Here is a 27,266-nt window from a genome sequence, read left to right as displayed (position 1 = left end):
CACATTATCAACTGCAAAAAAAGACTAAATTCACTGATCGAATACATTTTTATAATAAAAAAACAAAAAAGAAGAAACAGCAGTAAAAATGTGTCATGTATTACAGTTCACATACAATTAACAAATAATTGCAATTTATTCCTATTTACCTGGATCCTCTATTGTTTATATAATTACTGATATGAAAATTCAATGTCTTGTCAGCAAAGAAAAATAAACTTAGCAGAATCATGGCCAACAGATGTAGGAAGAATAGTCATTTGTTTAAGACGCTTGTTTTACAATGACAGTGGTTAAGAGTTCAACCCCGCTGCACAAAACCTGGAGTTGACTGAAGCGATGTGAGTGAAATTTGATAGACAGAAATTTATTAGCAGTCAACTGGAAGAACTGCTTCTGTTGGTAGGTGGTTCTTATATCTGTTGCCCAGTTTATCAACACCATATACCCAGTGTATTTCAGACGAGTCCACTTTTCAGACCAGGTCTCTACACCAAAGATAACATCTTCCCATTAGCCTTGGGGGCACTGAAAAGGCGTTATTGGTGTATTCTTACCCTTCTCTAAGCTATAAAACAATTATGAAACAGTTACTAAGTCACAAGAGAATTGTATTTTGTACAGCAATGACTTTGAAGTTTGGATAATCAGAAATGACAGATCTGTACATCACAATAATATACTGACATATCTTGACACTTAAATGTCTTTAAAAAAATGAGGAACTTGATTTATATGTCCAAAGAATATTCCCAAGTTCCACTTTAAATCAGAATCCTCAATTATTAAGGTTAATAAAAACATATACTAAAGTACCTTTCAGTCAAAAATTGTTTTGTACTAGAAAAACTAATGTATTAGTGCATAAATATTTAGCCTTTTCTTTTGTGACTGAATATTATACTTTACCATCATCATTCATTTTTTTTTTCATGAAAACTGCGATTACTTTTAATGTTCGTAAAACAAAATGATACTAGCATTCTTTCATGTCATCATATACAAGTTTCTTAGCAAGCAAAAGAGGAAGCTAGCATCGGTAGGTATTTTTGCAAATTTGACCATTTGCATTTTGTGTCAACAACACCATACCACACTGAACCATTAAGTAGAAATGGAACATACAGTGAATCAGATAGACTAAGGCAAAAAAAATAATATTAAGAAATAAAATATGGTGCATTGTTGATTGTTAAAACCCAGCACCTTTATTTCTAAGCTGTTTTACCTCAAGACTAAAAATTCCTTGTTTATTCCAAAATGAACCACCAGCTTGTTTAGTCTCTCATTATAACTACACTAAACAAAATTAGGGATTCCAAGCTTCTGTATCTGACATAAACTTGGACAAAGAAGTTTCTGGAATGCTTACTATCCTGACAGTATTGCTATTTTCTTGTAAACATTTTGGTGTTCATTAAAACCATTTTTTTTACCTTTTTTTGTACAATATTATAAATTTTTCACCTTATCACTATCCTTTTTAGAAGAGAAAAACTTAAAATATTTCAATTTTTGATTCTTGTCAAGAAACAAAAACTTTATCAACATTTCTAACTGTTCAATTAAGTTAGATTCTGCTGAATATTTACCTGTAGCAGTTAATAAATATGGGTTTTATTTGTGTCTCTATGCTCAGTCACAATCAGACTCATCAGACAACAAGTTCACAACATCATTTAAGGCTCTCTGTTTTTCTTTACATATTATTTGACTAGTTACAAAAATGCATTTTGACTTTCCAGGATGCTTTACTTGAATATGTTTCAAAATTTGCTGTCTTTGACTATTTTTAGCCTCACAGTGCGGACAGTGTACATATTTCAGCAAGTTCAATTGCAAGTGCTGCAACAGCTCAGCACTACATTGAAATATGAGGCCACAGTATGCGCAGCAGAATTCTTTCTCCTCTGAGTGAACGGAATCATTGTGTTGTACAAACATTTTGATAAGATTTGTGTTAAAACCACAAAGGGAACAAGAATAAAGAAGAAACATGTCTGTAGAGACATGGGTAGATAAGTGTTTTAAAAAGCAGTCAATAACTGGAAATGCTTGGCCACAGTGTGCACAAGCATAATCTTTTTTCTGTTTACTATGTACACAACGTAAATGCTCTACAAATTCATCTTGCACAAGGCTAGAAAACAAACAATTTGAAAATCCACATATATAAAAGTTCCCACCATAGATTTCATTTTTCTCTTTAGGATATAGATTTACATTAATATAGGTAGTCTTTGAATTAAATGGTTCTGTTTTTATTTTAGTAACATTGTCAACATTTGAAGAAACTACTAAATTAGATTCCTCAGATGTGGACTCTTTATTTGATATCACATTTGAATGTGGAGATTCTACAATCAACTTCCCAGATTCAAGTTCAGTTACTCTGGATAAATTATTTTCAGCAGGTTCAAACAATGTACTATCATCAATCACATATGCATTAGAAGCTAATGTTTTCTTTACAGACTCAAAAGTACTAAGTGATTGTTTAGAAAGTTTAGTTGACTCCAAATAGTCATCAGATAAAGGCTCCACTAAATCTAAGTCAATAACCTTTCCATCTGATATATTCCTCTTGACATCTCTAACAGACCAAACTGCTTCAACCTTAATGTTGTTGCCACAATCTGACTGGCCAGGCATTTCTTCTTTTTCACCTGGCTGGAATAATAGCTTTGGATAAATCTCAGGTTTATGTCCAAGTAGTTTAGAAATTGTTTTATTGTTTAGGAGTAAACGGTTGTAGGAAGTAGTAGGAGTCTGTTTCAAATGTTTTAAAGCATTTTTGTCTGAAGATTTTGGTTTCAAATTTGGTTTATGGACATTTAAGCTAATTACACTTTGGTTTGACACAGGAGGGTTCGTTTTAGGTGCATCAGTCATGTGTAAATATGTGTAAATATTATTAGACAACGATACACTAGGAGAAACTACAGTTGGGTTAGTTGCTAGCGAATTAGACTGAACATTAGGTGGTGGGATACTTGCAGGAGTATATATGTTTGAATAAGGTGTAGTTGCAATAAGATTCATTACACCAGGCTCCAAAGTTTGAGGGAATTTTGCATATGGCAGTATTTTGTATTTGGCAGTATTAACTGGTGAAACTACAGGTAGAGTAGGTGTTACCAAATTAGGGCGAACAAAAAATCCTAAAATGTCTTGATTTTGGTTATTAACCTGAACATTGGTTGCAAGTGCATATGGAGCAAGAGAAGTGGTAGTTGCTGTTGGGACATTAGAAGCAAATGTTTTTGTAGCTGAGGATTCAGTCACAGGTGTGACTGGAACTGAACTTACAGGTATTTGTTTGTTTGAAGATCCAATGAGAAGTGGCTGGTAACCAAAAGAATTGGTTGTGTTTGGAATATTAATAATAATAGGTGGCACAGCTTCAGAAACTTTGACAGAACTCTGTACTTCAGGTGCAGCACAAACGATTTGAAAATTCTGGTTTGAAGGTGTTTGTATAGTACCTAAATAGTTTTTTGGTAATATATTTGGCAATAAAACAGGAGATTTCTTCTGAAAAGTTGCATGTTTTTTCTGATTGGGTGAGTAAGACATTTGCTTTTGTGAAAGATTAACAGGTCCAGCTGTTACAGGTGATACAATTATAGGTGAATCACTTTTTGAAGATCCAGTAGAGGTTTTTTCCTTGTTATGCTTAGCCATCTCTTGAGATGGAGTGTCAGTCGAGGCATCACTGATAATTAGAGAATTAGTTTGTCCTGGTAATCCATCTAATTTCAGTTGGCCGTCTAGTCACTTGACTGGCGGCACACACTGTTCTCTGAAGAATTTTTCCTCAAAACTCTTTCTTGGCTGACATGCCTGAAGATTATCTTTCTTTGCAATAGGCATCTGATTCAAAGGTGTTTTCACAGCAGACATAATTTTCACCATTGAAGATGACTTTACAGAAGATGGCTGAATGATTCCATGAGATGAGCAAGCAGTTTTGGTAGCAGTGATAGGTATAGGAGAACTTGGCTGTGGAGTAGACATTGAAGAGCTAATATTTTGTTGATCTACATGGGAATCAGTTACAGGAACTGATGTCACTTTTTCTGGGTTTACAATATCCTCAAAAGGAACAAGACTAAACATTAAATTCTTACTTGCATGTTTTACAGAATGGTGATTTTTAATAGAAGTGACTTTAGAAAAATAGCCACGACAATGGAAACACCGTAACAAGAAAGTAGTTGTAGAAGGAGTTTTACCTTCCAGGTATGGCTCTTCAAGTTGAAGCAGGAGTTTCTTGTATTTCTTTTTTTCATTATCTGGCTGATTAGTTGTAGCGATCCTTTTCTTGTTGAAAGAACGACACATTGAGATGTGTGCATCGAATAAGCCATGGTCATCTGTAGTGAATTTACAACCAGAACACCGCTGTACACCATACTTTGACCAATCAACTGAACTCGGTGGTTTTGTTTTGGAATTATTTTCACCACTTTCTGCTGCCTTTGACTCATCTTTCTCATTCAGATTCATTTTTGTTTGTTTATTTTCTTTTACCCTTTTCCCCACCACTCTTTGCCTTCGTATCAGAAGTTTCTGTATATCTAGCACATTAGAAACTTTATCAAAACATTTGTCCACTTAGACTATTTCTAACATGTGATGAATCGACTGACGCCTTTTTTGTAAAAAAACACAAATCGGTTTCCAAATAGTGGTCCCTGGAAAGAGAAGAAATATAAAATATGAACTTTTAAAGCCAAACAAATTTGACAGAAATTTTTAAAATTAAATTATCAGTCATAGAAAACTATGCCAAACAATATTCATGAAGTGTATATATATTAAAAATATAGTTTAACGCCCCACCCCACACACACCACTACCACCAATATCGGAAATCTTGCTTATCTAACCGGAAATCCCCTTCCGTACTGGTAGTCTCCTCTCTCATACCTGCAATCTCACCCGTGGCCCCCACTTCCCACTCTCTCTCTTGCCAGGGACTAACCTAACCAGATTGCAACCCACCCATTTACTTAATCTAACATTGGCATATTTACATTCATATTTATGTTTTAAATTTATATCTGCAGCACCAGTAAAGCTTATGTTTACAATGCTCATAACGCTTATACTTACAATGCCTATAACACTTTCATTTACAATGTTTCCTACTCTTACCCCCAATAGGGACAACAATTTTTTAACAATTTTAACATGTTTAAATTGTGATAAGTTAAAAACGAGAACAGCCTGTGTGACATGTCTACCAAATGATCGCGGAAACCTTCTTTTCAGGTACTGAATAATATCTCTCCTTCCCATGTTTCCTCCCACATCCCTTTCCCAGCTTTTAGAGTTGGCACTGTCAATGTAGGTCAAGTGAGATTGTAGAGATGCTTGAATGGAGATGTGTTGATGTATGCTGCATACAAGAGGTAAGGTGGAGAGGAGCTTCAGCTAGGGTCCTCACAGGCAAGACACATAGGTATAAAATCTTCTGGGAAGGTAACAGTAACAGAGTAGGTGAAGTGGGCATACTCCTAGCAGAGAAATGAGTGGATAGGGTCATAGAGGTAGTAGGGTGTGCGATAGAGTACTTAAGCTCAGGCTAGTCTTGCAGAATAGTATAGATACAATAATCTCTGCCTACACTCTACAAGTGGGCCTACCAAATGAACAGAAGAACCACTTTTATGATATTCTTCTGCCAGCTACCTCAAAGATGAGCGACAATGATCTCATCTTTGTGGCTGGAGACTTTAATGGACATGTTGAACGGCAACCTGGTGTCTTCCATGGTGTTCATGAAATTGGTTCTCAAAACGAAGTTCTGTGATGCAAGTAACCTATTGATCTGCAACACCAACTTCAGACAGTGGGATGCATGGTTGCTCTTAAATACAAAGACCCTCCCTGGTGAAGAATGTAACCCCAGCATAGACTAGTTATTAATGACTTTAGACTCAAGGCCAGAAAGATGCCAAGAAGCAGACTAATCTGGAAAAGAAGGATTTGGAAGGTTAAGAACTTTTCACATGGTAAGAGATTTAGGGACATCCTCTTGAGAAATTTGATGAGAGGGAAGAAAAGCTACATACTTGACATAGGGGGCAACTGAGAATCCCTGCATGACAGCTTGCTGTGTGCCATGGACCAAATCTGTGCCTGGTGCAAAGTTCCTTCCAGACCTAGGGTAATGTGGAGGTTGAATAATATGGTAGACAGGGCCATTACAGCAAAGAAACAGGCCTGGAAAGTCTGGAAGAATGTGGGTAGCAAGGAACTGTATCAGATAGCCAGAAAGGAAGTTAGGAGACAGGTATATATAGCCAAGGTAGAAGCAGAAAAGAAGAAGCTTGCCAATGTTCAGCAATGTGAGGACCAAAGAACTGAAGTATTTTGGATTGCAAGACAGTGTGTGAAAGAAAATTTTGATGTCATACGAGAGAAATGTGTCTGCATGGATGATGGTACACTTGTGTTTAATGATTCTGCAAAGAAAGATGCTTGGGGATACCATTATGAAAGTCTGCTGAATGTGAAGAATGAATGGGAGGAGGAGAGCCTGTAAATGTTGACCCAGTTGAGGGACCAGCTACTTGCAGTGGCAGTACCCTGGCAGATAAAGCAATTATGGATATGAAGACAGGAATTACTGCAGAGATGCTTAAAATATCTGGTGGTGTGGGTTATGGCCTAGTTACCCATACTGTAAATCAGGTAATTCACGAAGGAGTCATACCCAGTGACTGGTGTAGCAGTACTATAGTCAACTGCTATGAAGGTAAAGGTGATGCATTAGATAGAAATAACTACAAGTGTATCAAATTGCTGGATCAGGTAATGAAAGTCACGAAGAGGGTCATAGCCCTACTAATTAGGGAGAGAGTTAGCCTAGATGATATGCAGTTTGCTTTTGTGCAAGGTAGAAGCACCACTGATGCTATATTTCTGGTAAGGCAACTGCAGGAGAAATACCTAGCCAAAAGCCTTTGACAGAGTCCCCCGAACCCTTATCTGGTGGTCAATGTGGGAACTAGGTATAGATGAGTAGTTGGTAAGAGCTGTACAAGCCTTGTACAGAGATGCAATCAGTAAGGTAAGGGTTGGCAACAAGTATAGTGAGGAATTCTGGGTAGAAGTAGGGGTTCACAAAGGATCAGTCCTCAGTCCCCTCTTATTCATCATAGTCCTCAAGGCAATAACAGGGGAATTCAAGAAAGGCTGCGCCTGGGAGTTCCTCTGTGCTGATGACCTTGCCCTAATAGCTGAACTAAAGATGAAGTTTTTGGTGTGGAAGCAAGGTCTAGAATTGAAAGGCCTTAGAGCCAATCTAACAAAAACCAAAGTACTAGTAAGTAAGAAAGCAGTCAAATCACAAACCATATCAAGTAGATGGCCCTGCTCAATCTGTAGAAAAGGCATAGGTAGAAACTCCATAGGATGGACCCAGTGTAAGCTATCGACACATAAGAAGTGCAGCAATATCAAAGGGGGGTTAACTGAGAAGATAGTTTTTGTGTGTGGCAGATGCACAGGGGCAATAAACACCAAAAGCATACAGAGAACAGATTCCATCACATGTCAAGGGGAGAAACTAGAAGTAGTTGATAGCTTCGGCTACCTAGGTGACCAAGTCTGTAGTGGAGGTGGATGCTCAGAGAGCATAGCCGCTAGAATAAGAATAGCCTGGGTAAAGTTTAGAAAGCTCCTACCTCTGCTGGTAACAAAGAGCCTCTTGCTCAGAGTGAAAGTTAGACTGTATGATGCATGTGTGCAAACATCCATGCTACACAGCAGTGAAACATGGGCCATGAATGATGATGATGATGGTACATGAATTTAGTCTTAGAAGTGTTGGAATGGGTAAAGTAGGCATATTGTTGACAGAGGAATGGATTAAGTAACAGCAGCCAGTTACTTCTGTGTATGAATTGCAGTCAGAAGTGAAAAATGGACCATTTCTATGAGGTCCTCTTGCAAACCACCTAATAAATGACAGTAACCTCATTATTATGGCTTTAATGAACATGTTGGACAACATGATGGCTACAAAGGTACACATGATGACTATGGATAGAGTACAGGAAAAAAAAGGGGGTGAAGGCTCTAGGAGTTTTTGTGATGCAAGTGACCTAACCTTCTGCAAACCAACCAGTGTACCCTATCACCTAACAATCAAGTGAAAAAGCAAACCAGAAACACTCCATACTTACAAGAAAACAAGATAGGTAACTGGCTCTGAATATTAATCCTTCTTTGGTAAAAAATATACTGCTCAACACAGACTGGTGGTCAGCAATCTCAGTATAAGAGTGAGGTAAACTCAGGGATAAATGATAATCAGGGGAAGTTAAGAAATAAAAGTTGAAAGATAGCTTCAATTAAAAGTGTCTTCTACTATAGCCTCGGGCCGACCAAAGCCTTGTGAGTGGATTTGGTAGACGGAAACTGGAAGAAGCCTGTCGTATATATGTATATGTTTGTGTGTCAGTGTTTGTCCCCCCCACCATTGCTTGACAACCGATGGTAGTGTGTTTACGTCCCCATAACTTAGCGGTTCAGCAAAAGAGACTGATAGAATAAGTACTAGGCTTACAAAGAATAAGTCCTGGGGTCGATTTGCTCGACTAAAAGGCGGTGCTCCAGCATGGCCGCAGTCAAATGACTGAAACAAGTAAAAGAGTAAAGAGTATACTATTATTTATAGCTTCATCCTGGTGGGTTCTTCTTTTTCTTTTTACACAGCCAGAACAAATACTGTAAGACACTAATGATGCTAATGACAAGCATAGTAAATCATAAACCAACAATTACTGCTTGCTTTCATCAAATGTGTTTCAGAGTTTTCAAAAACAAAGACTCTGGATCATATCAATTCCTCCGGCTCCAATATCACATTTTCTCACTTTTACTTTTCACAATAAATGAACTAGAACTTCCCTCTTGTTTCATTTTCGCCAATGCAAACTACTTGCAGTTTCTTCGAATCCCAGATTCGTTTTTCAACCCACAGCTCTGATGTATATAAAAATGTGTCACAAAGCAAGTATATGTTGACTGTAGCCAACTGGTAATAATGTCTAAAATTAATGAATGTATTGAATGATTGGATATCCCCACTTTTGCCCCACATATCACTTAATTTTCTTTATAATAGACAAAATAGTTTTAAATAATAATTTTTAAATGGTGCCCTATCTGAAAATCGAGATGATTTTTTTTTTCTTTCTTTAATTATATTAAGTGACAATTTCGAAATATTTTGTTAAAACTGTGCATTGCTTTCCTGAAATTAAATTGCCATATTTAATTGTGTATGTGTGTGTGTGTGTACACACTTGCTGGGTCTGGGGAAGAGACCTTCACAGGTTCTCCTAAACCAGTGAAATTGTTGTCATCAATGTTTCTCAGCTGCAGAGAGAATATAGAGAACATCAGTGGTTCAATGCTTTGATTAGGAAGGACTAGTCGTAGTGATCTGGTGGCGGGAACACAAGTGCGATGAGAGGAGAGATCAGTGAGTCGGGAATGCTTGAGTTGGGTCAGCATGTTAGCCAGTTCCAGGAAACAGAAATCATTTAAAAACAGTGGTTCCCAACCTGCGGTCCGCAAAAGTAGTGCTTGGGGTAAGTGAAATAAATTCAAAATTTCATATATATATATATACATACATAACGATAAGCATATTAAAAGGGGTCCGTAGGAAAACTCATTTAAATAAAAAAAAAAGATCCTTGGCAGTGAAAAATTTGAGAACCACTGCATTAAGATAATGAGAGAACACAGCGCGTCTGTGGACCAGAACCTGGCGCGTGTCTGCTAATAGAAACAGTAAACTATTTTCTACTAAACTGTACAAAGTGTAGGGAAAAGTTTCAAGACAATGATGAAAAAATGCAAAAAAATATAACAATAAGAATCATTTCTATTATTACATGGAAACTGATGTGTATTTGTAATTTGTTTATCCAGCATAAATATTGTTAATAATTGCTGTTAGAAGCCCAGTTCTGCTTGGACAGACTTAGAACATGAAGCTAAGTGGACAAAAGTAAACATAAAGATAAGTTGTCCAAACATTGAGGGTTTCAGTCAGTTAAGGGATACTTAGCTGAGCGAACCACATAAATATGTAAAAGAAAAAAAAATAATTCTCGAACTTGATAGCTAAATTCTTTTACATGCTTAAAAATGCGGAGTGTTATTCGATAGCATGAAGCAAAAAAATACTTGGGGTACTACTTTTAGCCTGTGCTGGATGGACACGAAACCACCAATAGTTACTCATCTCAACTCACGCTTTTCCAGAGAAACATTTGAATAGTTTTAGGTTATTAGTGGGACATATTTGTAACTTACAGAAAAATCAACAGCTGTTTAGAATAAATATTAGAAGAAAATAAACAAAACAGAAGATTTGATAAAAATTAGTTCCCTCGTGGGAAACGACAAATTTAGAATTAAAGAAAAAAAGAGGAAAAAAAAACAACTAGTAGGGAACGATTTACACAGCACCATCGTCAGTTGGTCTGGTTGCCTTGGAAGTAAACAGTCATGTAGATCAACAACGTATGATGAAACCACAAAAAAAAAACAACTTGTAACAATTTACCAATATTTTCATATATTCTGTGGTGTCGTAGAACGTTAAATCTCGTCTAACCTAATCCCCACCGCAGTCCCACCACAAATGATTTCATTTATTTTGCGCGCGTTCATTTATAAATACGCACGAATACAACGACGAATCGTTTACGATGTCGCTCAGTTGTCTACAACTAGCAGTCATATTCCAACTCAAATCACACACTACCGCCTTAAAAAAAACAAAAAAACTAAAACGATGAGATAATGTAGCCAAGGATAAACAAAAAGAAATTACACTGTGCATAATGTAGTTGCGATGTGATCACGGCTGAAACGCCCTTGGTCATAGATAGAGCTGATCACTGAGGGCTGACCTAGGGCCAAACAACTTTTGAAGCGTGAGTGAGAGACTGAGAAAATAAACCAACCGTAACAACAATGTACGTTCAGTTGTTCTGGGAAAATAGAATGTCTACATTGCGATCGTTTTCGCAGATCTATAAACTTTGTTAGTGGTAGTGCTTCATCACAGCTTATTACTGTAGAATTCTATTAATTTTCATTATGTCTTATATGATCTATTCACAATGTATTTGAACTTTCGGCTATAATCCTAAATGCACCAAGAGACATTTAACGCACTCGATCGGTTAAAATATTCACTAAATTAACAACTGTTGAAATAGTAATTCATATCGGCAATACGTAAATTTCCAATTCAATATTCAGCAGTCAAAACCTTTAGTATTTTAGTGAGACAGCTTTTATTATTATTACTGACACAGGCTTGCCTACCCAGTAGGAAGAGGGAGGGCTCTATGTGGTCGTTAAACCTACTACAACATGCAAATCATACAGCGTAGGAAACACTGAATAAAGTAGTCCTAGGGACAACAAAAAGTAGGGATGGACACAATTGGACTGTCTTTGGTTGTGGATACATTTGCTTAATCAGAGCTAAACAAGAAACCACATGTCACTTAAAGCTTTGATAGACAGACAGACAGACAGATAGATAGATAGATAGGTAGGTAGATGAATGGATGGATAGATAAATAGATAGATGGATAGTTAGATAGATAGATGGATAGTTAGATAGATAGATGGGTAGTTAGATAGATAGATGTATAGTTAGATAGATAGATGGATAGTTATCTAGATAGATAGATAGTTAGCTAGATAGATGGATAGTTAGATAGATGGATAGATAGGTATATTGGGGAGAGACGGAGTTCTCGAAATAAGACTTTCCAAGAGAAGATCCATGGTACCGCGAGACAAACTAACGCCAGTTAATGCAGATGTTTAGATATAGTTGATACACGTTAGTTTATATGTGTGTGCGTGTGAATGTATGAAACTGACGCTATTAACAATGAAATCTCGTACAAAGGGTGGGAACTGTTACGAGAAAGCATATTCGAACCAAAGCACAAATTGTCAGAAACGGTGCACGTTCTCACAGAACGAATAAAAATAACCCCTCTTTATTTTTTTTTAAAAAAAGATAACTATCTGAACTGATTTAAATATGTATAAAGTTTATTAGATATCGTATCAAATAAGGATTGCCTAAACATATGTAAATAAGTATGGGCAATAAGGCTTTAATCAAGATAACGTAAAACAGATAAACATACTTACGGTGAGCAACAAACACCAGTCAGACGAGAAAATGACAACATACAAAGCAAACGGCCTTTTATCACCCAGGCTATATATATAGCGAGAAGAGCATGCTGACGTTTTCTTTGCCGATTGGTCAATTTTTCTACTTACAAACGGAAGTTTATTGTTTATACATTGGTTATTAGTTTCGTATAAATATTTTTATGAAAATATATTACACAAATAAATTTAATATTTAGTGTGATAGAAAAATTCCCTGAAACATATTCTACAGACAAACTGCTTAATAGTTTCTTACAATTGTTTTTTTTTTAATGAAAATCCACTTCAACTATAAATTGCTTTATTGAGCTGCGCAGAAATATTTATATGAAAATTTATGCGCGCGCAGGCATGAAGGTTTGGTGAAGAATTTCACTTAGCAACCACATGGTTTTACGTTCGATCTCAATTTACACGGCACATGAAGCACGTGTTTTCTTTATAGCGTTGGATTAAATAAATATAAAGAAATCACAAATTGCATCAAGAAATTGGTTATTGGATTCGAAAATATATATTGGGAAAAGTTTTCTAGTTCCGTGTTTAGTTTCAGGTTACCGCTGAACGAGCTACCCTGTTCGTCGTATTTTGTGTACTGCAAACTACATCGATTAACCTATCATTTTGGATTTTATTTTACCGAGTTATTTTTGGTGAGTGGGAGGGGGCTGCTTTTTCTAGTGAATCGAACGATTACGTAGAGACGCCTCCCTTTACTTTAATAATGGCAGATCACGCTAATTTTTATTTTTTATTTTTACTTTTCTGCGTTCACATACCGCTGAGATTGGTGTATGCTCCGACTCTTTATGTTCTTAATTCAATTCTCACCAAGGTCTGCTTTAACTTTCATTCCTCCAGGGTCGATACAATGTAAAACTAGTCAAGTATTGAGTTGATATAATCAACTAAATTATCCTTAGAAATTTGGGGGTAACTCTCGTTCATTGAAGGTAGACTTTTTTCTAGAAAAGAAAGTTCTTCTATAATAATAAACTCAAAATCTGTCCATCTAGGACCCCTATATCTCAGTCTACATAGACATATTATACCTTTTTGGAATCAAAATGATCCCAGGATTGAAAATCTGCCATTCATTTCGTTCTTCAACATCCAGCGTTGGAATCTGATTTAAAAGCATTTGGGTTGCTATTTTTAGTAGGTAAAGATTAGATGGTTCACGCCATCTTTGATGGCGTTTGTCAGATGACACCAGAGATCAAGAGAGAGATAAATCACACTGACTTCGTTAATTTTATGTCGTGATAAGAACTTTAGAACAAATTGGCCAACAGTTGGAATTCAAATTGGGACTGGAACAATTGAATGGTTGCATTAAAGAATTCTCACCCGTCCTTAACCTCTCATCAAACACCACCGGGGCATATAGTCATAAACGTATTATAGTCATACTATTTTGCTCGCTTTTAGTTTTGGGCCGCAGGTCCAATTAGCCCTAGGAAGGAGGTAGCTTCAAGTCCGCACGGAATGCGGCTTTTAAGCTAGTTATATAAGAAATTTAAGTTGGCGTCATCGTCTATCAGAGTTACGTGGATCTAGATGTATTTAAAACATTATATACCCGCGCGCGCACACACACAAACACAGGAGGAAGCACATAAATGCAAAATAAGATAGAGAAAAACAGTACTCGAATACTGAAGGTAGAGTAGCATGCTTTTGTTAAAGCCGAAAAATACTTCACAAACTGTTACTCATAGTTTCATATTACTATTCATTGAACAGTTGTGATCATACGAACATACTCATATATATATATATAAATTTTAAATGAGGGTGAGATTTCCGGTAATTTAGCGCGCCAAAACGAAGACTTTTGAATAGTAACCACGAGTGTAATAGGTAGAACTATATACAGATCCGACTTTGTTCGGACGTCCTAGTATATAGTTCTACAAATTATATTTTTTGGGACGGTCACACCGAGGATCTACGGACATTTACGTAAGTAAAATTACGTAATACGTTAATAGTGAAACATGTATGTGATAAATCCATATTTTTATTGCTTTTCTTTTGTCTTGCTCGATTACGTTTCTGGTGTTTGCTAAATTCTTCTTGCATAAGGGTTGTCCACATAGTGGTCATCCCTCTCATATATATATATATATATATATATATAAACAGGAAGTTGAAAAACTTTTTGGGTATTAATTATTCATGATTACGTGTTTCATTTGCTAATAGGAATTACAAAGTTGTAAAAGTTAGATAAGCATGTAAGAAATTTCCTGTTAGAAATTATTATTATTATTATTATTATTATTATTATTATTATTATTATTATTAATAATAATAATCTGCATGTTTGTTACAGACACTTGCCGAGACACACCCAGCGTCTTGGGGCGAGTTATATAAGTTTTACAGTATGACTGGAAGCTTGGGGAGGTAGTGAAATATATCTTCATGTAGTACAACACACATTTTAATGGATAGGGTTTTTGCTAAGGATGTGGGCAGTACTTGTCAGCACAATCTTTTGGATTTCTCTGAGACATAGTTTTCCTGACATCTTATCTAGATGTTTCTGACATCCATTTTTTATTATACCTTGCGCACCCACAATAACAGGAACAGTTCTCGTTTTAAGATGCCATATCTTTTGTATTTCAATTTCCAGGTCCTTATATTTAGTTTGTCGAATTCTTTTACAGATATACTTTTTCTAGTGGGAACACTTATATCTATTAGTGTACAAGTCTTTTCTTCTCTGTCTTTTATAATTGAATCGTTCTGTCAGTGTTGACTGGAAAATCTCAGAGGATAGTGAAATTTTTGCCTTCAACAACTGGTTCAGGATGATGTTCATACCAGTAAGCAGGAGTGCCGATTTTGTAATGTTTACATATTTTCCAATGTAAATACTGTCCTACTTTATCGTGGTGATTTTTATATTCGCTTGGTGTCAGCACAGGACATCTCGTGACGAGATGATCTATTGTTCCGTCAAATGTTTCGCAGAATCTGCATTTAGGGTCAGAACCGTTTTGAAGAACGTTAGCCTGGTAGTTTTTTGTGAGCAAGCTTTGGTCTTGTCCCGCCAATATAAAATCTTCAGTCCCTGCTTTCAGTCCTGAATTTCTCAGCCACTGATGGTTGTTGATTGATCTACATAAGCATTTCAACTTTGAAATATATACTGTCTATGCAGAGGCTTCTGACTCCGTTGCTCCTCAATTTGTTCCTGCCCGTTCTTTTTTGCAGTCTGCTTGATCCATTTTGCTTGTTTTCTGGCAGTGGTTTCAGGTACTTCAACTATTTCAGGATTAATGTCAAGTTTCCTTGCGAATTTGCAAGCTTCCTTGACAATCGAATGTGACTTTTTGCTGCTTTTGTGTTTGCACACAAATCGCAGCGCCCAGTCCTCTGTACAAGATAAGTACCTGTTCATTGCTAACGTTGAGGTCTTATAGGACACTTCTACCTGCATCATTCCTCTTCCCCCGTAACTTCTAGTTAGGTACAGACAACCAACATCTGCTTTTGGGTGGTGCATGTTCTTACAAGTTAGTATTTTTCTCGTCTTCCTGTCCAGGCCTTGGAGCTCTGTAAGATTGTAGTTAATGATGTTAAAACTATATTGGAATACGGGGAGTACCAGGGTGTTAATGGCTTCGATGAGATTTTAGAGTTGAGATCAGTTTTTTGTATGAGTCTTATTCTCCTGTAATATTCTTTTCTTATTTTTCCTTCATAGTAGCATGTTGTATACAATCTCCTTTTATCGCCAAGTATTTGTAATTTCCTTCTTCTTCTTCTTCTTCTTCTTCTTCTTCTTATTATTATTATTATTATATTATTATTATTATTATTATTATTATTATTATTATTATTCATGTTGTATCGCCAATTGTTATGACAATACTGTTTTTACACTATAACCGCATAATAACAATAAAACATTTAACGATGCAGGGTAGCAACAACGTAGCAATCCAACAAATTCTCCACGAATTATACACGAGCCAACAAATGATATTCCGACAAACTACCAAAACGACACCTTACAACTTCCTGCAATTAACGCCTACTCTGTCTTTCACTCAGACCGCTACTATTTATAGTCGTTCGGTTAAGTCTATTCTCGCAGGGGTGTCGTGGCACTCGCCACAACATCTTCCCTTTTGAGATTTCGAGTTCCGTAGGAAACAAAATCTATTTTATTATTTTTTCTTCCTTTCTTTCCACCGCCCCCCCCCCCCTCCGCCATCCTTTTTGAAATTTTTCTTCCCTATGGAGTTCAGCACCTTTTCCGCTTAGGAATTATTTGTAAGTGTTCAGTCTGTTTACCTTTTCTGCTACTGCTCCTTCTAGGCTCAATCTCTTTCGCTGCTGGTACATCGAACATGTCGTAAAACACATCCATTGGAATTTCCTTCCTTTTTTCTGTATGACTGATCTTTAATTGATTTAAATGTCGTTTATGCTCCCATCGTTGGTCTTTTATTAAATATATCGCGTTTCCAATTCTTTTAGTCACTACAACATCCTGCCAACTCTATTTACCGTTCTTGTATATTTTGAAATGGACTTTGTCTCCGACATCAAAATGTTTAGTTGAATTTTTTTGTATTTTCTCTATACGTTTTTTCCTTTGGCAACAAGTTGTCGAAGATCGATTTAATCCTTCGAGTGAATACTAGCTTTGCAGGCGACTTGCCTGAACTGGTTTTGGGATTGGGCGTTTTTCTGTACACACTTAAGAATTTAGTTAGCGCCTCATCATTTCCTAACTCGTTTCTTGCTTTTTTAAGCGCTCGCTTGAGAGTATCTACGAATCGTTCTGCTTGCCCATTTGACCTCGGGCGGTAGGTCGAGGTAAACATGTGCTTGACTGCAAGCATTTTGCAGAATTTCTTGAATTCATATCCTGTTCTATTTTCCGATACTATGGTGTCCGGAACACCGTTTCGAGTAAAAAGTTCGTGCAGGAACTTTATTGTTGCCTTCGATGTAAGTTGACTGCACTCACATACTTCCGGCCACTTGGTAAAGCTATCAACAATGATCAAGTAGTACGCGCCTTTCCCTGGTCCAGCGTAGTTTATATGTACCCTGGACCACGGACTATCCATCTCAGGCTACAATTGGTATTTCACCGGTGGTGCCTTGGCTTCTAGCGCACACCTTCTACAAGATTTTACCAAGTTTTCAATGCCCCGGTCCATTGTCAGACAATACACGGAACTGAAATTCTGTAGTGCAGTTAGTACTACCACTCTTTGTGCGTACATTAATACATCGTCACAGAGTGAAAAATTGTTCGCATTCGTGTTTCTCTTCTGTTTATTTTTCAAGGCTGCTTTCATTTTTATGATGTATTTGTACTCCGCTGATTTACTTTTTATATCTTGTACAGTCACTGGCAACTCCTGAATGACATTACACATAACATCTTTAATTTCCTTTTTCTGATTGTAATGCGGCTATAACCGTATCTTCTAGCTGTTCCGTATTCTTCGGAATTAGTGTAGATAAACAATCCACATGGCCAATATTCTTCGAAGGAATGTACTCCATCTTAAAATTTTACCCCAGCGTTGTAGATGAATGGGTAGACAATCCTTTCTTCGATCCGAAAATTAATTGTAACAGTTGGTGGTCCGTCTGAAGCCGAAAACGTCCACTGTGAAATTTCTTTACGGCATAAACTATTGCTAGAGCTTCTTTCTCTATCTGACTGTAGTTTTTCTCTGCTGCAATCAAAGCACGTGAGGCGTGGACCACTGCCTTCATATTACCGTCTTTATATCTGTGTTGCAAAACTGCTCCTACGCCGTATTCAGAAGCTATAGCAATCTCCACTGCAGGATACAAATGAGCCACCGACAAATCCAAAATTAAGATTTTTTTATATCCTAAAACGCCTTTTGACAGTTATTTGACCAATTCAGTTTGGCGTCTTTCTTTAGCAAATCATTAAGTGGAGCTCTCAGTTCATATGTTTGGTATGTAATTTTGATAATAGTTCACTAGGCCAAGAAAAGCTTGGGTAATGTTAGTTGGGTGAGACATATTTTTAATTGCGTCTGCCATCGATGGGTCTGGTCGTCTTCCATTTTCTTCTATAATTTGTCCTAAATATTTAATTTTAGGCAAAAAGAATTAACATTTCTCCTCACTAAGTGTGAAACCGTAATCTCTTTTATCTTTTGAAAAACACACTTCACATGTTTGATATACTGATCACGTGATTCACTTTTAATTAATACATTATCGAGATATGGAATTGCTAACTGACAGTCCACCAACATCGCATCCATAACCTGTTGAAAAATTGCGGGGCGACTTTCAGACCAAATGATAATCTATTATATTTGTATAGTCCTCTGTGCGTATTCACTGTTAGAAGCTTCAAGCATTCCTCTCTACTTTAATTTGTAGATACGCATCAGACAGATCCAGTTTCGAAAATATTTTGCCACCATTTAATTTTGCAAAAATATCCTCCGGAATAGGCAATGGATAGTGGCACATTTTTTGACAGTCATTCAAGCCAGTAGAAAAATCGGCACAGGCCCTGATTTTGTTATTTATTTTTTAATACTCACCGATGGTGCTGCCCACTTAGAATAATTTACTTTTCGAATAATTCTCATTTTTTCAGTCTGTCTAACTCTTCTTCTACCTGCTTTATCGCAGCAAATGGTATCTTTCTATGGGGTTTGTATATAGGTACATTTTGCTTCATTTGAAAACAGGCCTCAGTCTTAGAACAGAGACCTAATTTATCCGACAACTCTTCAGGAAATAACTTTTTTAAAATTTTTTCTTCAATTCCGCTGCTGAGTTATTTTTCACTGGTGGGACAGCCATTTATTTTTTTTACAGAACAGACTTATGAGGAAGTCCCATAACTCAAACAACTCCAACCAAAACGTACCGAACAGATTGGTTGCGTTTTTTACCACGAAAATTTTTGCTCTCCAAGTTTTTCCCTGAAATGTGATATCACTCTACATTTCGCCCACGAAATGTAGTTTTTCACCTGTCACGCCTCGTGCAATTTTCTATGTTCTTCTTAACGTAGGTTTCTCAATTCTTTTCTACGAGTCGGTATCAATAACCGAGATATCGCTAGCAGTATCTAGTTGTAATTTAATATTCACTTTGTCTACATTTACATGTACCAATTTCCTCTTTTGGTGTCGCTTCTACTTTCCGTTGAGAAAACTTTAGAATTTTTTAATATTCGACCTTTCTAACTTTGCTCTACAATGTGAGCTCTTGTGTCCTACTTTTTTGGCAGCTGTTAACATTATTGTGTTTTGAAAGGACCATCCTTCCTGGAATGTAGGGCTCCACACCTTTAGCATGGGTTTGTTCTTAAAGGTTTTTTTTTTTTATTAATTTCCCGGTCGACATGCTTGTACTTGTGAGAACTCCTCTTTAATTTTGTGTACGTCCTGACGTAAGTTTACCATTCTTTGACACTGCTCTGCAACTGCCTTCTGGGTTAAACTTTGGTTCGCTTGTTCAAGTTTTGAGAGAATTCTTGCACGTATTTCCGCATCTTTGTTTACCGTAAGCCCTTGTACAAAAATGAGGCCCTTAAACATATCAAGAGTTAGTTCCTTCAGTTTAAACTTTTCGCATATATGATTTACGGTCCCGGCAAACGTGACAAAGTCTTCATCTTTTTTAACTAGACTCCAAGACTCCCATCGAGTGTTAAATAGGAAACTCTTATCACTGAATATTTTTTATAGTAGTTCGACTGTTTCCCGGAAACAAATTTCACTAGTTTTTTGGGGAAGTATGAAATTACAGTATTTTTCATGTTCAGCTGGCGCTAATTTACATAATAGTAAATTCAAAAGTTCTGAATCACGTTCTACACGGGGCTTTGGTCTCCCAAAAATACAAGTTTGTTGTTCTTATCAGCGTTTTGCAGAACTGTTCTTAGATCACCATAATGAGAAGAATTGGTGCATAAACACTAATCACTTCTACAAATTGCTTCAAGTTAAGTTGCAGTAGTAGAATAATTACACGTTAAAAAAAAAACCCCACTTAGGAGCGCTGTCAAATGCTATACCAAACGTGTTTTACGGAGAAACCAACACAAACTTTTCGACGTAGACTATCTGACCTCTTCTTGCAAAATATGGAGTCTATGTTCTGCTAACCTATCATCAGAAAGCTTCGTTTCTGAGTCTGCAATTATATCGAGGTTATAACGAAACAATTCCCTATAATTGTTTATATTATATATAAGCAGTTTATATTATATATACACCGCCGTACTGCTTATATATAATATAAGCAGTACGGCGTTCAGGGTGAGCAGGTCCTGGAAATACTAAAAGTGCACTATATTCCAGTACGCGATCTTAAGATTTGATCTCATCGAGGATATCATTTATTCATGATTTAGCTCAGAGTTTTGTTGAACATATCTATTTCGCTCACATGAGCGAACAACCGCCATCCGTGGAGTGCCGGCCAGTTTGGTAGAGGTAAGCCTTGTTTTGATCAGAGTTTCTCAGCCACTTTTTTTTATCTATGGACCCCTTTGACTATTATTTTATTCCGGTGGACCCCCATAGCCATTCGACGTTTAAAAACTAGTTTTATAGAAACCTCTTCCAAAATTCCTATGTTGTTTATCACACATTAACTCGCGTAGGTCGAACTATGTAAAATGTCAGAGAAAGAAATGGAGCTCTTTCTTGCAATACTTACCAATACATACATCCAAAGCAAAAAATTTTCAGGGACTCCTATAATACTGTTGTGGATCCCCAGTTTATTATTTTGTTGCGTGTGCCCCCAAAATCGTATATGGACCCTTGCGGGTGGGCATATGGACCCCGGTTGAGAACCACTGGTTTAGACCAACCTTTCTAGTTCCCTCCTGTCAGCAGCTGAACAGTGCCGAATACTCCCTTTACTACATAAGATAAAGCGACAAAAACCCAAGCCACCTACGTGTAGGTTAGCAATTACATGTTCTCAACTTGTTACGCCTGCGTACTTCACTGCTCTACTATTCCTGCAGGATTGTTTTGTACATCTGTAAATCATTCTGGGAGTCCAAAAAGTTCCTGAGTGGATTTGTTTTGAGTGGATAAAGCGTTGCAAAAGATTGAACCTACTTTTCAGTGCAATTAGCAATAACACCAGCGGCACTACAGAGATTGAAACGACCAGAAAAACCATCTGATTTTCAAGTCTTTTTTTTTTTTTTAATACGAGTTTACCTTCTAGAAGGCAGTTCAGACGAGAACTAGGACTCCCCTTCGCTCCCAGTGGTCAGGAGTCTATCACTCCTATTTATTGGCTAGTCAATAACTCTACTGCGTTCATTCGTCACATAGAGTGTTCAACGAAAACCAATCTCCTTACCAAGCAGGCTTGGTAGGTAACCGACAGCCTAACCAAGAGACAGATTGGGTTTCATGCTACCAGTAACACTAAGAGTGACCTGATAAAAACACACGCACACACATACACATTATTTCGCTTAGGCATAACCTGGTATTAGAACACATACACATCTTTTATTTTTAGCACTTTAGTATTGATAGCATCAATACAGGTTTTTAATTATCTTTTCTATTTCTCTTATCATAATTATTTAGCTGTAACTGTATCAGATGTATCATCTGGGTTGTTCAATATATCTAATCTCGTTTTTTGTCTTTATTCATAGGCTAGCTCTATGTCTGATGATAGGCGTGTCACTTGTTTTGAAACTTTCAAACTGATGGTTACTTCTGTGATTTTGTAGTTTCTTTGAAGGCACATAAACTTCGTATTATGTCAACCGCCTCGATGTAAAGCAAAGAAGCGAAAGGGTAACCACTCTGTATTTTAAATTTTTGTGGCAGAATCTTCATTGCATATTTTCTTCACGTTATATTCTTACTCTTTTACTTGTTTCAGTCATTTGACTGCGGCCATGCTGGAGCACCGCCTTTAGTCGAGCAAATCGACCCCGGGACTTATTCTTTGTAAGCCCAGTACTTATTCTATCGGTCTCTTTTGCCGAACCGCTAAGTGACGGGGACGTAAATATACCAGCCAGCATCGGTTGTCAAGCAATGTTAGGGGGACAAACACAGACACACAAACACATACATATATATATACGACAGGCTTCTTTCAGTTTCCGTCTACCAAATCCACTCACAAGGCATTGGTCGGGGCTATAGCAGAAGACACTTGCCCAAGATGCCAAGATGTGGTTGGTTAGCAAGCTACTTACCACACAGCCACTCCTGCGCCTATTGTTATAGTAATTTACAAAATAAATTATCATGATGAAATATATTAATAGTCTTTTTATTTCGGTAAGAAGATTAAATTGATCACAAGGTATCAAAATCGGATAGGATAAAACAACAGCAGTATCTGGGGCAATCTTTTGGCCCAGCGTAACCCTTCCTTGTGTCTGGCTGAACACAGCTGATTTCTTCCTGTAAAAAGACAGAAAGAGAAGAATCAATCCAAGTACAAGAGTGGTTCTTTGTTGACCCCGAGAAGGAGTGGAACAGTCACATCATAGGTTTAGTTCAGTAGATGTGTTATATGACATATCAACTTGACTAAACCTTTAACACGACCTTCCCGCATGGCTGTCATATGACCATAATATACAGACGTAGCTGAAAAGTGACTAAAATTTCCCTTATCTCACTAAGTGAGCATCTTCCACCAGTCAATTTGTATGTTAACTGATAGTGATCTGAGCCACATTTTCTCTATAACGACAAACGGCGATTAGAAAACGATAGTTCGCACACACTCCATCACGTTCCTCATAACGTGATAGACCACCAAATAACTACGTAGAACTGGCGTTCCGGCAAGACTTCAAAGACCCTAGACTACGAAGTTAACCACATAAGCGGTGGACCTCTCAGAACGGCAAAGACAGTTACCACTTGCAACAGAAAAGAAATGAACACCCTGTAGCAGGCTGGATTTGCTGTGCAATATCAATTCGATATGAGGTAACCCACTACTGAATGTAGCGTATAGATGTGACGCTTCGAGGTTCTCGCGTCGGTGTAACCAGTGAACATCGAAGAATTAACTTCAAGAAGGAAGAAATGTTATTTACATATATTCATTCGTTTACTCGACAGGTTGTTACAGAGACAGTAGCAATTCTAGTGATAGTGACGACAAGGTTGACTCGCTGGTTAGTAGCTGATATGCAGAAAAAAGTTGTCTGTCAGTTGAGAGGGGGAGAGTAAGGTAGTCATGGTGCTGACTAGAAAGGAAGAAAGGATAAAGGCGGCATCGCCTTTCTTATGGCCAAAAGCTTCTCTTAGCTGCTTTTGGTTAAGGCTGATGTAAAACGTGTGTTGCTCCTTGGTCATAGCTGACACACAAGAGGAAGAGATAGAAAATTCTCTGTTATATAGACTATTGTCAGTAATGTAGGTCAAACCTTAAACAAAGGACTGACCTCTCCTTGACAAATACAAGTTCTAGAGGTTGGCATGTTTCCTCATGAATCATCTAGTGTGGATGATTTTCCGCTCGTTTTGACAAGAAAAGATAATGGATTTCCAGGAATCGAAGGAAAAGGAGAGAGACAGACAGACAGAAATTACTTCTCTGAAAGTTACCGAGAGGGTAAGAGAGACACATTAACCTCTGGTAAGTTGCCGAGCGAAAAGAAAGTTTGACTGTAGGGGTCTCTATTTCTATCAATCATAAAGTTAGAATCAGGTCATTATAACAATGAAAATTCAGTGAGTTTTCTGGGTTGAACTGAGTTTGACCGAAGACGATGAGGAATGGGACAGCCGCATGCATAGCTGTGTGGTAAGAAGCTTGCTTCCCAATCACTTGGTTTCGGGTTCACACCCACTGCGTAACAATTTGGATTAGTGTCTTTTGCTATAGCCCCAGGCCGACCAATGCCTAATGAGTGGACGGAAACTGAATGTAGCTCATCATATAGATGTGAGCGTGTGATCACCACCGCTTGACAACCGGTGTTGGTTTGTTTACGTTCCCGATACTTAGCGTCTCGGCAAAACAGACCCTTAGAATAAATCCTGGAATCAATTTACTCAATTAAACCCTTCAAAGCGATGCCCCAGCATAGCTGCAGTGTAATTACAGAAACAAATAAAAGATAAAAGATAATTTTAAATGATACAAATTCCGAGTGCAAATCCTGAGAACAATAGAAAGAAGCTTACAGAAACATTCAGGCTGTGGTTTCAATTCCTGGTCGAAAATTCAGCGTCCATTCGTCCCATCATTCCTTGGTGTTTAGTGAGCTTCTCATTAGAAGTGAAACGATACTGAAGTTATATAATTGCTCACCTGGGGAAAAAATTACTTCTATGGTTTCGATACATATGTAACGAAACTTTGAATGCAAAAAAAAAATACAGAAAACTTTTATTTTTAAAATACAGAAAACTGTGTGGTAAGTAGCTTGTTTACCAGCCACATGTTTCCGGGTTCAGTCCCACTGCGTGGCACCTTGGGCAAGTGTCTTCTACTATAGCCTCGGGTCGACCAAAGCCTTGTGAGTGGATTTGGTAGACGGAAACTCAAAGAAGCCCGTCGTATATATGTATATATATATATGCGTGTGTGTGTTTGTGTTTGTCCCCCTAGCATCGCTTGACAACCGATGCTGGTGTGTTTATGTCCCCGTTATTTAGCGGTTCGGCAAAAGAGACCGATAGAATAAGTACTGGGCTTACAAAAGAATAAGTCCTGGGGTCAAGTTGCTCGATTAAAGGTGGTGCTCCAGCGTGGCCGCGGTCAAATGACTGAAACAAGTAAAAGAGTAAAGAGAGTATCTGTGTTTCCATGAGACAAAAAAAAAGGATTCGGTCTCTTTTGCCGAACCGCTAAGTTACGGCGACGCAAACACACCAGCATCGGTTGTCAAGCAATGCTAGGGGGACAAAGACAGACACACAAACATACACACACACACGCACATATATATATATATATATATATATATATATATATATATATATACGACGGGCTTCTTTGAGTTTCCGTCTACCAAATCCACTCACAAGGCTTTGGTCGGCCCGAGGCTCTAGTAGAAGACACTTGCCCAAGGTGCCACGCAGTGGGACTGAACCCGGAACCATGTGGTTGGTAAGCAAGCTACTTACCACACAGCCACTCCTGCACCTGTGAATAAAATGTATAGAGGTCAATGTGAAACAAGGCCAAAAAAGAGAATATGAGGTAGGGTAGAGTGTACGGGCGTGCAGGATAGGATCCGATGCAGTTTTGAGTGGGTTTGAGTGTGATGTGGGGCTAGGTTGTATTGACATGAGTTCATATGCATGTACTTCTGAATATGGTGTAGTTAAGGAGAAATGAAGCTATTCTCGATCCATAGTAGAGTAGGAAGATTTCTGGGATAAGCGTCCATTGTGTGTAGGTACCGTGAAGGAAATGCAGAAGCCAAGTGTGTCTGGTGTTGTGGACATCTGCAATTGGCGTGAATGAAGCAAGAACGACAAACGGCAAAAGATTTGTTGGTTGGGTTGAGCCAGACAAACTTTCTCTATGTGCAACGTGACCTGAGCGAGGTTATGTTGAAGAAAGAGGATAGATGGCTGGAAGCAAGGGCGCAAAAGAAAAAGAAAAAAGAACTTGGTGCTCTTACAAAAAAAAATCAAAAATGCTAAGAGAATTTAGCAAGCCGTGTTAAGAAATCTGGTCAAGCTAAGCTGGGAAACGACTATAGCAGAGTGGACTGTCGCTAAATTTCAACATCCGACTGGGGCAATGTCAGGAATTAGAGCTTCAAGATGATAAGATCTGAAAACAAATAGTAACAGGCATAGGTAGTAAGGTGTGTAGCGATATTGATACCCTCACTCTTTGAGAGACTCAATAAGAACGATCTCGTTTGAGATTACAATCATCTTTGGCTAGTTTGATCCTGTTGTGTCCACTGCTCTGATTGGTTGGCATCTAGCGCGGTATGTCTCCCTACTTATTTCGCGCCATTGTGTAAAGCTAACCAATCACGGCCTTCGGATAGGATGCTTCATTTGAGCCACCTTAACTCCTTAAATAGGCTAACATTTTCACTATTCTTTGTTTTCCGGCTCCAGACCTTTTAAGGTCTAGTCCTAACCACAGAACTACTCAGCCATGTTCCAGCGACAGACGACCTGCCTGTCATGCTCCTGCTTCAGCTACTACGACGCTAATGTACACCCGCAACTGGACGTTCTCCATCTCCGTCGACTTCAACAATATGTACACACCAACACCCGACCAGTTTAACTCACGCTATTGTGTGAATCTTTCACCACGGATAAACAGTTGCAGTATATCTGAAAGAATATCTATATCAAGAGACTCGGCTCGGCGTTGAGGCTCCAAGCGCCTCCGCCTTGAGACCCCCGACATCTTGTTATAGAACTCTTACTATTGTGTACCTCATGAACTGGTAAACTAACTCTATCTTAACTCAATATGCTGAGACTTATCTTATGCTCTGTATTCTGTATTTCTGTTGTATATACCTTTGTCTGTACCTTCTGTCTCACACAGACACAAATACTATGCGCACGCATTCATACACAACATTTCGCTAGCACTCACACACTCTCTCTGTACATTGTGAATAAAGTCCCCTTCTCTCTCAAACAGTAGAACGGTTTGTCGTCCTCATTTATTCTTTTTGCACTGTATTTTATATCCATGTATTTGGCTCTCTTATATTTTGTTGGGGAACGACCGTGCGGCGTACTAAAGGAGACATTTGTCACCAACACCTTACGTACGGTCGTTTAACCCTACAGGTGCATGTGTGTGCAATTGGGTGAAAGAACATTGTTTATGCAAAAAAAATTGAAATTGTCTGTTATGTATTTAGAATGGTTGGATGAGTGCGTATGAATAATGGAGTACAAAAAGGCTGAGAGGACATGTTATTGTATACATTTAATGATCGCTAGCCTTGAGTGTAAGAATATGTACTTAATAAAATAAACATTTCAGAATGACAGGAAATTATACATACACGCTTGACACTGTAA

General features: G+C 37.8%; 2 protein-coding genes across 4 annotated transcripts; one reads left to right on the top strand and one right to left on the bottom strand.

Moving 5' to 3' along the window:
- Positions 1-34: 34 nt before the first annotated feature.
- LOC115212909 lies at positions 35-12,352 on the bottom strand. Of its 3 annotated transcripts, none has more exons than XM_029781725.2 (2): positions 12,217-12,352; positions 35-4,697 (listed from the first exon to the last, which is right to left on the bottom strand). In XM_029781725.2, the coding sequence occupies exon 2, from the start codon at positions 3,682-3,684 to the stop codon at positions 1,636-1,638; it is 2,049 nt and encodes a 682-aa protein (XP_029637585.1). In that variant the 5' UTR covers positions 3,685-4,697; positions 12,217-12,352; the 3' UTR covers positions 35-1,635. The 3 variants fall into 3 exon arrangements, with proteins under 3 accessions (XP_029637585.1, XP_036360013.1, XP_036360012.1); XM_036504120.1 differs by having other exon boundaries at positions 12,213-12,327; XM_036504119.1 differs by lacking the exon at positions 12,217-12,352 and adding an exon at positions 6,081-6,141.
- LOC118763984 lies at positions 9,477-26,810 on the top strand. Its single transcript, XM_036504121.1, has 2 exons — positions 9,477-9,611; positions 26,334-26,810. The coding sequence occupies exons 1-2, from the start codon at positions 9,533-9,535 to the stop codon at positions 26,597-26,599; spliced, it is 345 nt and encodes a 114-aa protein (XP_036360014.1). The 5' UTR covers positions 9,477-9,532; the 3' UTR covers positions 26,600-26,810.
- The last annotated feature ends 456 nt before the right edge of the window (positions 26,811-27,266 follow it).

The sequence above is a fragment of the Octopus sinensis genome, linkage group LG6 (assembly GCF_006345805.1).
Source record: "Octopus sinensis linkage group LG6, ASM634580v1, whole genome shotgun sequence".
NCBI lineage: Eukaryota > Metazoa > Mollusca > Cephalopoda > Octopoda > Octopodidae > Octopus > Octopus sinensis.
This window is presented reverse-complemented; position numbering and strand designations above follow the sequence as displayed.

Coding starts and splice junctions, on each gene's coding strand:
- LOC115212909 (XM_029781725.2), bottom strand. CDS start 3,684: ATGGCTAAGCATAACAAGGAAAAAACCTCTACTGGATCTTCAAAAAGT.
- LOC118763984 (XM_036504121.1), top strand. CDS start 9,533: ATGTTAGCCAGTTCCAGGAAACAGAAATCATTTAAAAACAGTGGTTCC. Junction 9,612..26,333: donor CCGCAAAAGTAGTGCTTGGG/GTAAGTGAAATA, acceptor TTCCGGCTCCAG/ACCTTTTAAGGTCTAGTCCT.